This window comes from Gigantopelta aegis, chromosome 2, assembly GCF_016097555.1.
Source record: "Gigantopelta aegis isolate Gae_Host chromosome 2, Gae_host_genome, whole genome shotgun sequence".
Taxonomy (NCBI): Eukaryota; Metazoa; Mollusca; class Gastropoda; order Neomphalida; family Peltospiridae; genus Gigantopelta; species Gigantopelta aegis.
This window is the reverse complement of record NC_054700.1, coordinates 36,105,170-36,121,713: the sequence shown is the minus strand read 5'-3', so window position 1 is coordinate 36,121,713 and position 16,544 is coordinate 36,105,170. Positions and strand designations below refer to the sequence as shown.

The window sequence follows — 16,544 nt, the reverse complement described above, 5'->3', positions numbered from 1 at the left end:
ATTTTAATTTGCATCAATAGAACAAAATGGAGTTATAGTATTTTTCTTTTTTTTTTAAATCCAGAGAAAAAATACATATACTGTGGGTTGAAGACATTAAATGTAAATAAACACTTTTTTATTTACTGGTCTCCAGATTTGAAATTTTGGGTCTGTAAAGTACTACTAGTAAAATGTGTAGGTGATTACACACCCAGAAATGAATTCCACGTGGCTAGATGTGAACAATTACTATTTCAAGCAAGGTACAACCTTTAATTGTGATAGAATTACCATACAATTATTGTTACAAGTACCTGTAACGGGAAAATGAACAACCCAAAATACAGAGCATGTACTAATCTCCAAATCACAAGACATTCTTGTTGAACCAACCTGACTGCATCAGTATCGCCAGTGGGCTGCCAGTGAAAATTACCATTCACAGTGGGCCGAAGATTAAGCCACTACTTAATAAATTGATCTTTTAATAATAGTACTGTACAGTTGAATAACTATCAAATGAACACCTTGTGTTGATGCTAAATTGTATCCACATCTTATGAAGGCAATACTGGACTACAGTTGAATAACTATCAATATTTGGTATGGTGATACTGTAATGAATGAATGGAAATGAATGGATGTTTAACGACACCCCAGCACAAAAGTCATGATCGACTATTGGGTGTCAAACAAGGCAGTTGAATATGGCCAGTATTTTTTTTATTATTCAGACATAAAATTTTGCTCAAATAAAAAAAAGTCGTATTTTTCACTTTTATTTTTAATTTTTTTGCCGCCGACTTCCACAAATAGCTCTAAAGAAAAAAAAAGTTACCATTCTAGTCTATTGTGGCGCATTTCGTAAGGTAACAGTGAGAAATAACACTTATTTCGTCAATAAATATACCGTTGTAGATACGAATTGTTAATTCGTCTTCGGTCCGATTCGCTTTGTAGCACTCTTTCTTCTCTCACATTAAAAGCATCAGTAGTGTCTATTTTCCCACAGGAAATGTGGGAGCTTAGAGGTGCCTTGTCAATCTTATTTTGTCACAAAGAATCCACATCTATCAAAGTAGCCATATTAAAAAAAAAAATCACCCCTACTGATACACCCCAAACAGGGCCCCCCCTCTTCCTCCGTGCACAAAAGTTCTTGTTCGTAAACCTAAAAATTAAAAAATACTGGCCTAACTAATAAAAATGTGTTCACCACTATAACCTGTTTAGGTATTTACTAGTACCCCCAGGGCCCCTGTTGTGCTGGCCAGGGCTTCTAGATTGTGATAGCCCCAGTCCCATGGCTAGTGATATTCAACGTTGGGCTAGAAAATAACTACTATTGCCATGCCCGACGGCCAGTAAAAATATTTTGTCAAATGTTACAGTTAAGTCATTTTGTAAATATGTAGTGTTTTTAAGCTCTACCTCCCTCTGTAGGCGACATATCCAATTATTACTATTATTTAGTAAAATTGTATTAACTTAAAGTTGGGCTAGTGAGTTTTTAATTGTGGCTGGTACATTTTTAAAATCACTGATCTCATGGCTACTGGATTTTAAACAAATTCTAGCTCTGGCTGGCACTGGACCGTTTTATAGAACAATATCCCCACCCCCCCCCCCCATCTGGTAGAAACTTTAAAAGCAAATTAAGTGTTTTGTTTAACAACACCACTAGAGCACACTGATTTATTAAATATCGGCTAGTGGATGCCAAACATTAGGTAATGGGACAGGTAGTCGGAAGAAACATGCAACATTTTCCCATTAGCACTAAGGAATCTTTTTTTATGCAGTTTTCCAGACAAGATTAACTGCAGATAATCAAGCATTCTGAGAGTACTGCTAAAGTAATACATGTCCCCTACTAGCTGGGCCCAACAAATGTTCATATCTCCTAAGTACATGGGGCCTGAAAAATAGGAAAATTGCCATGAGAGTCAAACTTTATCTGTAACAGTACATGATAACGCTATACACAAAATATCGGCTCAATATAATGAGACATTACAGAAAAATGTCCAGAAAACAAGTTTATGTATCTCCCAATTTCAAGGGCCATAACTCTGTCAAAAATGTGTAAATCGTCATTAAAGTCATACTTGATCTGTAACAGTACATAATAGAGACACGTCAGGTCAATATCTTGAGGCATTCTCAAAACAAAATCAACCTGGAAAACTAAAAGTGGAACAGACGGATGGACAGACAGACAGGGTGGAGACGAAACCTATAGTCCCCTCCGGTTGGATCGATAGGGGACTAATAAGTATCTAGTACTGATAGTGAATAACTATTACTGACAATGATGGTGCAGTGATTAAACTGTACTGATAGTGAATAACTATTACTGACAATGATGGTGCAGTGATTAAACTGTACTGTTGGTGAGTAACTATAAATGACAATGATGGTGCAGTGATTAAACTGTACTGTTAGTGAGTAACTATTACTGACAATGATGGTGCAGTGATTAAACTGTACTGTTAGTGAATAACTATTAATGACAATGATGGTGCAGTGATTAAACTGTACTGTTAGTGAGTAACTATAAATGACAATGATGGTGCAGTGATTAAACTGTACTGTTAGTGAGTAACTATAAATGACAATGATGGTACAGTGATTAAACTGTACTGTTAGTGAGTAACTATAAATGACAATGATGGTACAGTGATTAAACTGTACTGTTAGTGAATAACTATTACTGACAATGATGGTACAGTGATTTACCAATTGGCCACAGTCTATTAGTGAATGAATATTTTTAAAGCATATTTTCTGCAAATTAACGATAACCATACAGATACATTTTATTCTATAAATGTAGGCCAACTTAGAAAAAAGTTAAAGTTCGGCTATTGGATGTCAAACATTTAGTAATTCTGACACAAGTCATCACAGAAAACCCACTACATTTTTCCTAATGCAGTAAGGGATCTTTTATAAGCATTTTCCCACATGCAGGAAAGCACATACCACGGTCAATGGCCAGTTGTTGTGTACTGGTTGAATGGATCCACCAAGATGGTTTGATCCTGTGACGCAAGCACCTCACGTGAGCATTTAACTGACTGAGCTAAATCCTTCTCCCGTGTTGGTGAATGAAGATTTTTGAAGCACATTTTCCACATATCAACAATAACAATACAGATACATGTACTTTTTATTCTATAAATGTAGGCCAACTTAGAGAAAGGCAAATCAAATCAAAAATACTATTAGTATTTTTAAGGCTGTAGCTAACCAAAATAAATGGGAGAGAAGAGGTGGGGGGGGGGGGGGGGGTCAGTAAAAAATGAATCATGGTGGGGAGGCAGCAGGATCTTGTATAGCTACACAAAAAGGACACTTTTTACCAAAAATATTTCATACAGCCGTGATTTTGTATTCAACAAACAATGATTATTCCGTTTACCACACTGAGATGCCTTCTTCAATAACAGTCACCTTCACTGTTCCCATTTGAGTCTATCTTTGACATGAGGATTTCCAAGGTACATCAGAATGTCTGGGAGAATGGTATTGTACATCTATCCTATGACAATATTAATATTCCTTGTATCAAAGTACAAAATAACAACATTACTGTATGTGTAAAAGTAATAAATAATGTTAGAATCATCAGGCGTTTTGGCATCAAGGGATACTGCAGTATGATGTGCGTATATACAGCATATAATACATTCATCAATAGGATAATGCTGATGTGCGTATATACATGTATAGCATATAATACATTCATTAATAGGATAATGCTTATATCAAGTGTATACTTGATTCCGTAGTGTGATAATGCATACATCATGTATGTATACTCGAGTCAGTGATGCGATATGCATACCTGTATATTGAGCATAATTATACTTGATTCAGTAGTGATGGGTGTTTGATTCAGTAGTGATGGGTGTAGATCAAGCCTATACTTGATTCAGTAGTGATGGGTGTAGATCAAGCCTATACTTGATTCAGTAGTGATGGGTGTAGATCAAGCATATACTTGATTCAGTAGTGATGGGTGTAGATCAAGCATATACTTGATTCAGTAGTGATGGGTGTAAATCAAGCATACACTCGATTCAGTAGTGATGGGTGTAAATCAAGCATACACTCGATTCAGTAGTGATGGGTGTAAATCAAGCATATACTTGATTCAGTAGTGATGGGTGTAAATCAAGCATACACTTGATTCAGTAGTGATGGGTGTATATCAAGTGTATACTTGATTCAGTAGTCTGATAATGCATGTATATCAAGTGTAAACTTCATCCAGTCAGTAGTATTGTGTGTATATCAAGCAAATATTATAGTTGTGTGATTTGTATATATCAAGCATATACTGATTCAACAATGTGATTATAGTAGGTCGATGACCATACCATACCCAATTCAGTAGTATAATATGCTTATATCAAGCATATGTACTTGATTCAATAATGTGATAATAGCTTATATCAAGTGTATACTTGGATTCAGTAGTGCGACGTGTGTCTATCAAGCATATACTTGATTCAGTACTGAAGTGTGATGGGAGAATGTCACGTTTATACCCACTTCTCTAATGTTGAGTGCGTATACCAAGTAATATACTTGATTCTGTATTGTTATGATGTTCACATAAGCATGTACTTGATTTAATAGTCTTATGTTTACTTTAAACATATACTTGATTCACTAGTGTTATGATGTTTACATCAAGCATATACTCGATTCAGTATTGTTCTGATGTTCACATCAAGCATGTACTTGATTCAGTAATGTTATGATGTTTATATCAAGCACACACTTGATTCAACAGTTATGTTCATATCAAGCATATACTTGATTCAACTGTGTTACGTTTACATCAAGCATGTACCTGATTTGGTAGTGTTTTGATGTTCACATCAAGCATATACCTGATTCAGTAGTGTCATGATGTTCACATCAAGCATATACTTGATTCAGTAGTGTTATGTTTACATCAAGCATACACTTGATTCAGTACTGTCATAATGTTCACATCAAGCATGTACTTCATTCAGAAAGTGTGATAGTATGCCGTCCGACTCTATGATCAAAACAACACCGATTCAATCCGCCAGTCGTTTTTGGAAAACAAATTGTCCACGTCCTTGAGCATGATGTAATCTTTGACCGTCTCTGGCAGCGACAAACCTCTCAGTGTGTCCGTCATAGAGAGAGGCGTTGTGCTGCGTATCACAACTCGAGAGAGGTGGCACAGCGAGGCCGGTCGACTGGGCCAGCATCGGCACCACTGGGCGAGATCCTCGCACACCTTTGATATGTGCAACACCTCCTTCGAGGACCAGTGCCAGCCAGCCACCGTTGCGTACACAACCAGCTGCATGAAGACGCGGGCCCTGATCTGCTTGGAGTCCCAGTGGGACTCGATGTAGTACACGAAGGCACTCATGACCAGCGGCAGTATGTTCCTGTTGTGCAGCTTGATGAGCTTGATGCTGAAGGCCGACGCGTGTTCGAGGAAAGGGTCAATGCTGTTCGTCAACATCGGCTGGTGGCGATGCAGTTTCTCTAGCAACGTCTCATGAATTCTGTAGGAGCTTGCATGCTCTATCAGTGTCTGTATCAGCCGGTGAATGAAACTGGCGTGTTCAAACTTGAAGGCCGTTCTGATAATGTACATCATAGCATCTTTACACGACGGTTCCGCGTGATGGTCGAACAGGAGTGAGACGATCTGCCAGCACACTGAATGGCGGGGTTCGATGCTGTTGTCAAACGCTGTTATCAAGGCAATGTCGAGGGCCGAACAGTCGTGAATGTTTATGAAGTCTTTGTTACAGTGGTCAGTACTGAGCAAGATGTTTACCATTTCCAAATGGCTTAGCTTGATGGCTACGATCAAGGCATTTTCTTTCTTCTCGTTCAGAGGTAGGTTTGGGTTTGTGTCGTGCAGAGCTTCGAGAAGTTTTTCTCTGTCGTTATCAACAACGGCAGTTTCGAGCAATTGTGACTGTTCACTGCAGACATCGTCACTATCCGAGTCGGTGTCGGAGTCCATGATGTAGGCATTTGACGAGACGTTCGATTCAGAGATAGAAAATTCCCGTATAATTTTGGGGATGCACGTTAGCCATTTGTTATGAACTTCAGATTGTTCGTTCCCCATCATTTGCCATGATCTGAAAATATAAAATAAGTTGGTACATAAAATTCATACAAGAAGGGCATGTTGCAATGTGAAGTTGGCATGCCAAAAAAAACCTCAGGCAAGTGGCCTACAAACTGAGCAAAATCAAAATGTAATCAAAGATAGGTTTTTGTAAGTCAAATGCAGAAGTAAAATGGGATGGTTTTTGATGTTTAAATTAGAACAAACAGAATACGGATAAAGGAAATTGGAGCAAACTAAAAATTACTCACACCACATAATACATACAGTAGCATGGGTCCCTGGTGATTCGAGGTACTTAATAATTGTGTTAGTATATTTTAAAACTACTTTGTAATTTTATTATAATTATTACTTGAAAAAGCTTTTTAATTGTTACTTGAACCAACAATGCAGAAAAATTTACATATGCAATCACGGCCTTCCCTGCTCACTGAATGAAAAAACGAAACGCTATTGAGTCATGTTATTTACTATTTTCAAGTACAGAAGCAAAAAATGTCATAAAAACAAAGTATATAACTGTAATTTGCATGGTTGAATTTATGTCTTGAAGAACTGTTTATATAATTATTTTAAAATATTTATTGGTCAGCAGTTTGTTGCATGGTGTTTAAAATATTGCTTGCAACATGAGGTGGGACAAACGTTTTTGTTTTAATAGCTTTGGTTATTTCTATTTGTATTTTTTATCTAAATATTCTTTTAATGTTTATTCAAATATAGCCTAATACTAACTATATATACTGTAGTAATAGTCATATTTTTAAAGTAAAACTCTATTGATCTACATCCTTAATTTATGTTTTCAAATTTTAGTGCCCCTATTTGCTTCCATAGAAAAACAATTGATGTGTGACCTCACATTTTTACTGATGTCACTCACTTAGTATGTCAAAATAAACATGTGCATGCAGAGAACACTTCGATATATATTATATATTTTGGGCATGATCGCCATAAATTAAGAAAACTAAATTTTTCTTAACGTGCACAGCGAGTTGTTTCCCTCTACTTAACAAATTTCAAATGGCGGGGATATTTTTTAAGGTTGTCGTTGAAGATTTATTTTGTTAATAATGATGCAAGTACTTCAATTGGGATTTTGTGAGTATGGCAGGTTGTACATTTTTGGTTTGTGTATCCATTTGTTGCAATATTTCGGTTGAGAAACGGTTGAAACATGGAAATATCAAATGACACGACTTAATTAAGTTAATAATAGACTGGATAGACTCCGATAGTGGCTAAGAGGATATTAAAAACACTAGAACACTCTCTAAAGTATTATTTTTTACCACATCAACCTGAATATTTGACTAGTAACAATGAATATTAATAACTACAATTATCGATATCAATCGGAGCAACTTCAGAAGTTCTGGAGAATTTTCCCAATCGATCAGCTGATTCCTCATTCACTGATTCAGTGATAGATGTCCGGACTTCGGTGAGCTTATGCAGTCATCGTTCGTGCTAATGCGTTTTTATCATTGGTTAAGGTTTAAACTTACAGTTACTGTTGTAAACATAACACTATCATGGTGTGATTTGCATGCAACAGGCATATGCAGTTTCAAATTTAATGCTTACGTACTCGAAATAGGAACTAGTTTGATGATAGACGTTATTCTAAGAAATCGTATAGAGTTATCGCCCTTGCATCATTAGTTTGTTGTTGTTGTTTTTTTCCTCCCGGAGAGACTAGGTTACCTTAAACCAAATCAATTCCCATTGCCAATAGCGTATATAACACAATGAATGAATGTTTAACGACACCCCAGCACGAAAAATACATCGGCTACTGGGTGTCAAACTACGGTAAATGCTAAACATTAAATAATGAACCACATCAATATAAAAATTCAATAGTCAAGAACTGTGCAAAAATACAAATATCACAGATAGGTAATATTAAAATTTCCGAACCAAATTGTTAACAACTACGAAAAATTACTCTCCTACCTTTAATTGTCGTTAAATTTCCTCCAAAGTTTGTCCAGAAAGAAATCTTGAAATAACCATTACAATGACATATATTCCACATACCAGATGATAATTATGTCACCTATATCGACTTCGCTGAAAGCGCATAGGGCAAAAAGCATGTAATTTTGTGCCAGCTGCCATTTTAACTTTTTTGGAATGTTCTTCAAGAGGGGTGAAAGGATTGGACTTAATCTAACAACGTCATAACATGTTATAATATAAAAGCAAACGTAATGGCGTCATATTTTTATTTTTTATTTTTTTTAAAGATACCACTAGAGATCATTGATTTCATATTAATTGTGTCACATACTTTAGAGGCTTTCACCCCTCTTGAAGAATATTCCATAAATAAGCAACATGGCAGACGGCAGATAACCGCATGCATTTTTTCCTATGCAATCTCAGCAAAGACGATATCGGCGACATCGTTGCAGTCTCGTATGTGGAATCTGTATATTTGTAGTGGGTTTTTTTTTGCGATTTGTGTCTGGACAAACTTTGGAGGAAATCTAACGGCAATTAAAGGTAGGAGAGTAATTTCTTGTAGTTGTTAACAATTTGGTTCGGACAGTAGAATAAAGGTCAGTATCACGTAAAAATTGCAGTAAAAGTTCTGGATGGAATCGAAATGATTCCATCACATTTCTTTCACCAAATATATCTTTTCTACTTTCTTGCAGATGCTTACACTCCACCAAAATGTGGCGCACCGTCAGAGTACAATGACAGTGCTCACATTGAGGTGGAGGATCTTTCTTTATGATAAATGAATGGGTCAGATATGTATGACCGATGAGAGCACGACACAAGACTATTTCATCCTTCCTACACTGTCTATAGGAGGACTGCCACTCTCCCAAGACTGGTTTGATAGCATTAAGCTTGTTCGCAACCGCACCGTCCCAATCATGTTGCCAAGTCGAAAAGATAAATTGGATGATACTATATTTAAAATCGGTATAAGGTACACCAACCCTGGCATGAGGCAAATCCAAAGCAGACTCGGCAGCAGAATCTGCCTTATCATTACCCCTGATGGCTGGGCACCCAACAAAATACAATGTCTTTATTGGCAATGGATAAGAAGACACACTTTCGTATCACCATCCCAATTAAGGGATGGTCCAGCTTCATATTGCGTAAAGCTTGGAGACACGAAAGTGAGTCAGTAAAAAGAATAAATTTGGATGCACTAGAATCCTTGATTTCTTCTAAGGTTTTAATGACTGCCCAAACTTCAGTACTAAAGATTGATGCCGAGTCAGGCAGTCTGATGGAAAAACTGTAGCACAAGCCACAGAATCCCCATCCCGTGGTCCGTCTGTATACACAGGAATGTAATCACGGTACTTGTTTTGAATTTCCATGAAAAATTGTTTGTACACAACAGCATCTGTATGATCTTTCTTCAGATGCGCAAGATCAAACACAATTTTAGGTGGTGTAATACGCCAAGGTGGTAAAACAAAATATAAAGGAGTCTCCAAAGTGTCAGTTAAATCAATGTTGGAAAGCGACAAAAACTGCTGAATGCGAAGACCAAATGTACGAATAGCATTTGGCCCTGCATCAAACAACTTCATATATTTGTTGTCAAACACACCATCGTGTGTAGGATGTTTCGGTAAAGATTTAATCTTGATAGATACTGCAAAGAAAGCTTTGCACGTCTAGCACCCAAACAAGGTTCGTGTGCATCAACGTACAAGCTCTCTACAGGAGATGTTCTAAATGCACCAAGACAAAGTCTAAGTCCCTGGTTGTGTATAGGATCTAGCATCTGCAAGTAAGACTTGCATGCCAACCCATACACAATGCACCCATAATCAATTTTTGATCTAATTAAAGATCTATACAGACGGAGCATAACCTTGCGGTCTGCTCCCCATTCTGTATTACCAATAACTTTTAAAATACTGAGAGCTTTTAAGCCTTCTTTTTAACATATTTAAGATGAGGCACAAAGCATAGCTTCCTGTCAAATATAACCCCCAGAAATTTGGTCTCCTCCACATCTGGAATTGGATTTTTGTCTAAAAACAACTGTGGATCTAAGTGGATACCTCTTTTCTGGCAGATATGCATACAAACCGTTTTTGCCTTTGAGAATCTAAAGCCATTTTCAATTGCCCATTGATGAAGTTTATTCAAATAAAGCTGCAACTTACGTTCAATGATACTCATATTGGACGATCTATAGCAAATCTTAAAATCATTAACATATAACGAGCAATTCACACCAGGTGTTAAACACTGGGTGATGCTGTTAATTTTCACAGAAAATAAAGTTACAGACAGGATACTACCTTGAGGCACACCCATCTCCTGTGGATGAATGTCGGACAAAGTCGACCCCACCTGGACTTTAAAAGATCTATCTTTTAAAAATTGAGAAATAAAAACAGGAAGTCGACCTCTTAGGCCCATGCCACGGAGGACGTTTAAATTCCATACTTCCACGTGGTATCGTAAGCTTTCTCCAAATAAAAAAAACACAGAAACCAAGTGCTGATTATGGATGAAAGCTTCCCTACCAAACGTTTCAAATCTAATAAGATGATCAACCGTGCTATGTCTAGATCTGAACCCACATTGCATGTTAGTAAGCAATTTGTGGGATTCAAGATACCAGACAAGTCTACGATTGATCATTCGTTCCATGGTTTTACAAATGCAACTTGTCAAAGCGATAGGGCGATAATTCTATGATGATTTCTTACTCTGTCTGTCTGTGAGCCTTGGCCCTAGCAATACGAAATACATCCAGGTTATCCCCAGTAGGTTCACGTTTGAACCTCTCAAATAACCTGTTTCGTTCTTTGAATGCATCCTTGCACGTATCTTTAAACCATTGTTTATTGAAACGCTTTGGGACTGCCGAAGTCTTAGGAATAGTTTCATCTGCAATGTCCATCAAGATGGAAGTGAACAAAAACATGGGATCATCAGCATCAGTAATCGCAAATTGTTGCAGACGAGTGCTGCATATATGCCGAACCTGACTCCAATTTGCCTTCGCCAACTTCCACCTTTGAACCCTTTCAAGTGATGGAGGTCCATCATTCTCCAAAATAATGGGAAAGTGGTCACTACCACAAGGGTCTGAACCAACTTTCCATGAGAAATTAAAAAAAAGTGAAGGACTACAAAGGGTTAAATCTATAGAAGTAAAAGAACCACTAGCAGAATGAAAATATGTATGACTTTTATCATTAAATAAAAGTAAGTCATTTTTGAGAATTAAGTCTTCTAATTGTTTACCTCTAGTATTAATATCCTCGCATCCCCACAAAGTGTGGTGACCATTAAAATCCCCCATAATAATAAATGGAGTAGGGAGCTGGTTAATAAGATCCTGAAGATCCCTTGGATTAAAACTAAAATGGTTTCGAGGAGGTAAATAAACTGAACATAGAGTAATAGTTTTATGAGCCGTGACTTTTACAGCCACAGCTTATAAACTGGTATTTAATATTATTATACTCTGAGGAATGTTTTCATTAAGAAGAATGAAAATACCCCCAGCTGCTCTATTTTCAGTTTCTTGAAATTTATGATAGACGTTAAATCCTCTCATTGTAATATAATCAGTGTCCTTCAAGAACGTTTCCTGAAGACACACTGCAAGAGGACTATGTTTCTGAATTAAAAGACTTAATTCATCAAAAGTGGGCCTAAGTCCACGGCAGTTCCACTGAATGACTGAATTAGTCATCAGGGGGACGTATGGGATTGATATTTGTTTTTTCCTTTGACTTAGCTTGTGAGTAAATTTGAGGGAAATCATCCATCTCATCACCCACGTCTATCGCCAAAGAATCAAGCGAATTACTTATCGGGACAGAACGCATTTCAAATGTTTTTTCAAACGTCCCGAAGAGCACTCCTTACTGGGGTTTTTTTCCTTTACCTGACTGAAGAAGACCACTAGCGCCTGGCATCATAGCAGTCGACCTACCTGATGGATTCTGTGAATCCAGAGACACTTGTCTAACTTTTGTACATGTTTTAGGTGTTTGGAAAGCTTCCTGCTGCTTCTGCGAAACTTCATTGTGTTTCTGGGTTGCCTTATCAGCCTGTTTAGCAGCTTTTTCTATATCAGAAAGCTTTCGATATTTAGCCTCATCATATCGCCAAATTATGTCAGTATTAGTTGAAATACTTCTTGTGGAAACCTTGACTGCCATAGCATACGATTTACCTGCTACGACAGGTGTTTCTGTTTTCACAAGCCTCAGGAAATGGCAAGTTTTTGTCAACCTTAATCTGTTGTACCCTTTTCTCGAATTTCCATCTCGCACATTCTCGCGAATATGCGAAATGGTTTCTCTTACAGTTGATACAAAGAATGTCATTAGTACATGATTTGCTGTCATGGTCAAATTGACCACAACGAGAAAATGTCAGCTTGTTTCGACATGCAGTTTTGACCATGACCAAACTTCTGACATTTAAAACAGCGTAAGGTATTCGGTATAAATGGCACAACAGATATACTGAGATATCCGGCTTTGACTGACTGAGGAAGGACTGGTGTACTGAAAGTTAAGATCAAAGTATTCGTTGGAACAAACTCACTGTTCCGACGATTATTAATCCGTTTCACCGATGACACTCCCTACGATGATACATTTTCAGTTATTTCATGTTCGATGACTCCTTGCAGATCTCTTGACCGGATTACCCACTTCGATGAATTAAGGGAGGAAGAATCCGCAACCTCGGTGTGGACCCGTTTCAGGGTCCCATCTGAAGTCGGAGAGTTGTTTTTACCCATACTATAGAGTAATAAATTCATCAACCATGCCCCACCCATCACAGAGTCCAACAAGGGGACATGAAGCTGTGGATAACCACCAGACAAGCATGCCAGGAATACATGGTTGATATACTCAGGCAATAAAAAAAACACCCTAGCCACTGTCCAAGATCAACAAATGCACATGGTCATTCAAGGAATGGTTGTTCTTGTCAAATATAACACAAAAAAATGTTTGTTTGCTCTTGAGCATGGCGTGACCAGCCGATTTATCGGGTTGGACCTCCCTGACCACCCGTCTGGCTGAACTCCAGGCCAAAGTGGTGTGTTGCCAGAAAACATACCCGTAGATATGCCCCCAACTCAACCACCAGCATCACATCATCCAGCATTACGAGATGCACCTCACGGCCAACAAGGTGCCCCAAAAGGGGAGTTGTGCTGTATTGGCCATTCTCGAAGAGAATGTTACACCACGGTGAGGTTACAGCACGCGCAGGGGGTATATAACACATACTAGCTTGTAAGCATCGCATCAGTGTAACACAGCAGACTTACCCTTGCTTACCTTAGATCTCCGGGTCGGGCTTTAGTTCTTGCGCTAAAGTCGTAATTGAAACGCCACCCCCCCCCCCCCCCCCACCCCCCACCCCCCTCCAACACATACTTCTGTCTTGGACGCAAAGGCTGGCTCGCGCCACAACTGGCGACCACGCCAGGCATGCGCTACAACAGCTTGCTCTAAACATGCACGTTAGAATATCCCCTTGTTCATTGACACCCAGGCTGACTTGCCTTAGTGGTTCGGTGGTGTAGTGGTTAAGCCTTTGGACTTAAGGCTGGTATAGGTATTGAACAGACAGTCCGGATATCTAAGGTATCTAAGGATGCCTGGGACAGCATGTTTGAACCTGATAATTGGATATAAGCAGGAAAATAAGTCTTAGTGTAAACAACAACACTCAGGCAGTACACCAATAAAAATGTGGCATCTCATACTTAAAAGGACATACACTAGTTTTTAAACATCAAGGCCTTTTTTTTTTTTTTAAACTATTATAGCCATTTTTGATAACTGAAATCATACTTTACTTAGATGTTATGGCTTAGATTATAAATTTCCGTACATTCGAAGTGTTTTTGGTCTTCCTGGTGTTTTTAATATCACAAAATGCATTTGTCGTATTTTTAAAAACGCACGTGCTTCTGAGAAGTTATGGAGTCGAATTTTAGTTTAATTTTAGAGAGTATTTTACCATTTCAAAGTCACAGACTCGTGTTTCACTCAACTGTAACTTTATCCAAATGTGTTTCAGGTTTGTAGATTAACTAAACTTAGTGTTAATTTTCACGGGTTCAAACTAGGGTCTGTCCCATTTAATTATTTTACCTTCAGAAAAATAGGCGTGGTGGTGATAGCAGGCACGGCGGAAGCAAATAGATATGGGGGGGGGGGGGGGGTCTGAAACCAAAGACGCAAAAGCAAAATTTCTAGGGGATTGGAGCTATGCTCCCCCGTAAAATTTCGGAAAGAAGATGTCCTGAAATACAATTTACTGCATTTTACAAGTATACGTCATCACTGCCTTAAGATTTACTACCAATATCTTTAAATCAGAATGAGAGGTGGTGGTGGTGGTGGTGGTGGTGGTGTGTGTGTGTGTTGGGGGGGGGGTAGGGAGTGACATGATATAAATTTAAGAGACACATTAATGTTTTTATTTGTCACTGTAATTTTTTTAGAAAGTCGATGTTCTATTTTTGAGGGGAAACTGTACTGGTTTCAACCAGTAGTCACTATTCAGCGTATATAATAACAGAATGCTAAATAAATTGACAATTGATAATAAATTTGAACCCAAGTACTCAGTCGTTGATAGCTAAACGAACATTTGGACATTGGCGTAGCCAGGATTTTATATTCGCGCGGGAGGGGGGGGGGGGGGGGGAGCGACGAGAGGGGGCCAACTGCACCGGAGGGTCCAGCCGTGCGAGTCATGTTATATGTTGCAACATGAAAATATACAACGTAGTAAGGGGAGGTGTGATTGCCCCCCCCCCCCCCCCCCACACACACACACCCCTCCTCAGGCTACGCCAGTGCATTTGGATTGTTATAATCGCCATCTGCCGTCAAAGTTCTGTATAACAAAAACGCGGCATAGGCGTCGATGCGTCGTTAAAATGACAGACCCTAGTTTTTAAACACTATCGCATATTTTTCACTGTTATAGATCCTGGTTTTTTTTTTATAACTGAATTCAGACATTACTTACATTTTATTGTTTACATTATCTATTTCTGTACATCGTGGTGTTTTTCGTCATCCTAGGTAGTGTTTTCAATGTTAAGAAATGCATTTTTCATAATTCTAAAAAAGGCACGGTTATGGATACGAGTTCTAATCTATTTTTTAGAGGGTATTTCACCGTTTTAACGTCACACTCTTGTTTCACTCTGTTGTAACTTTATCCAAATGTGTTATAGCAGGGCCGTAGCTAGGATTTTTTGTTTGGGGGGGGGGGGGGGGGGACTGAGTAGTTAATAGTCTAAAACTCCTTATACAGTTAAGAGAATTTTCTGTAAGTTTCTATAATGCTTTCCGGATTTTTTTCTGCGGGAGGAACTGCCCCCCCCCCCCCCCGCTAGCTACGGCCCTGTATAGGTTTGTAGATTAACCAAACTTATAGTGCCCATTTTTATAGGTTGAAACTAGTCTGCGACGTAACCCAATGGTAAAGCGCTCGGTTGCTGCGCGATCGGTCTAGGGTCGATCCGCATCGGTGGACCCATTGGGTTATTTCTCGTTCCAGCCAGTGCTCCACGACTCGTATATCAAATGCCATGGTATGTATTATCATGTCTGTGGGATGGTGTATATAAAAGATTCCTTGCTACTAATGGAAAAATGTAGCGGTTTTCCTTTGTTAGAATTACCAAATGTTTGACATCCAACAGCCAATGATTAATAAATCAACTAATTTTCATTACAAATACCAGAGTGGAAGAGGGTGGAAGAAGGGAGGAGAGTAAACACACGTAGAAAGAAAAAAAAATCAAAGCGCCCCGGGGCACTATCTACCTGAGAGGCCCTCTAGTTATGATTTGTCCCGTTTAACGACACCACTAGAGCACATTGATTTTTATTAATCATCGGCTATCAATAATTTCCGGTATGTTCTGCATTATTTTTTTACCGTCATGTTCTGCGGTATAAACATTGCCAAGTTTATCAGTGAAGTCAAACTTTCCTAGCAATCGTTAATTCTGATAACTACATGAATTATCTCTCTAAAGTTTTTTTTAGCAGCCTTGCAGCTGCTCGACACTCCTAAACAAGTACGTCAGCAACTGTGAAATGTTAATAGTCTGAGAAGCGCATATGCACCAAACTGTTCCTATTTTGTTTATTCAACGTCTCTATATTTGCTTGGGATTATTGCCTTAGAAAAGGCCAAATCATTTACGGGACTGTGTGGCGGAGGTCACATGACAGGCACCTGACGTCACCGCTTGATGAAGTATGGCGGACATCCTTTGACAACAGGGGACGTTTTGTGTCGTGTCGTTTTGGCAGATGTTTACTTTCTCCACCAACAAGTAAGTAAAACTCGAAAAGCGGGTACCACGTGCGGTGGGGATGCTAATTTTTTGTCGTCTGCAGTTCAC

At 38.5% G+C, this 16,544-nt stretch overlaps 2 protein-coding genes across 6 annotated transcripts in view; one reads left to right on the top strand and one right to left on the bottom strand.

Annotated features, from left to right (window-relative positions):
• Positions 1 to 3,140: 3,140 nt before the first annotated feature.
• On the bottom strand, positions 3,141 to 7,796 carry LOC121384683. Of its 2 annotated transcripts, none has more exons than XM_041515183.1 (2): positions 7,722 to 7,796; positions 3,141 to 6,134 (listed from the first exon to the last, which is right to left on the bottom strand). In XM_041515183.1, exon 2 carries the CDS (start codon positions 6,122 to 6,124, stop codon positions 5,045 to 5,047), a length of 1,080 nt encoding a protein of 359 aa, XP_041371117.1. In that variant the 5' UTR covers positions 6,125 to 6,134; positions 7,722 to 7,796; the 3' UTR covers positions 3,141 to 5,044. The 2 variants fall into 2 exon arrangements, with proteins under 2 accessions (XP_041371117.1, XP_041371110.1); XM_041515176.1 differs by lacking the exon at positions 7,722 to 7,796 and adding an exon at positions 7,471 to 7,709.
• Positions 7,797 to 16,392: 8,596 nt separating this feature from the next.
• Positions 16,393 to 16,544, top strand: part of LOC121384648 (A-kinase anchor protein 13-like) — a 262,118-nt gene continuing 261,966 nt past the window's right edge. For all 4 annotated transcript variants that reach the window (XM_041515136.1, XM_041515150.1, XM_041515144.1 and 1 more), the window contains exon 1: positions 16,393 to 16,475. The gene's annotated coding sequence lies outside the window, so the exon portion shown is untranslated. The remainder of the gene's footprint in view (positions 16,476 to 16,544) is intronic.

Bases quoted from the DNA above. Each gene is read 5' to 3' on its own strand.
- LOC121384683 (XM_041515183.1), bottom strand. From the start codon at position 6,124: ATGATGGGGAACGAACAATCTGAAGTTCATAACAAATGGCTAACGTGC.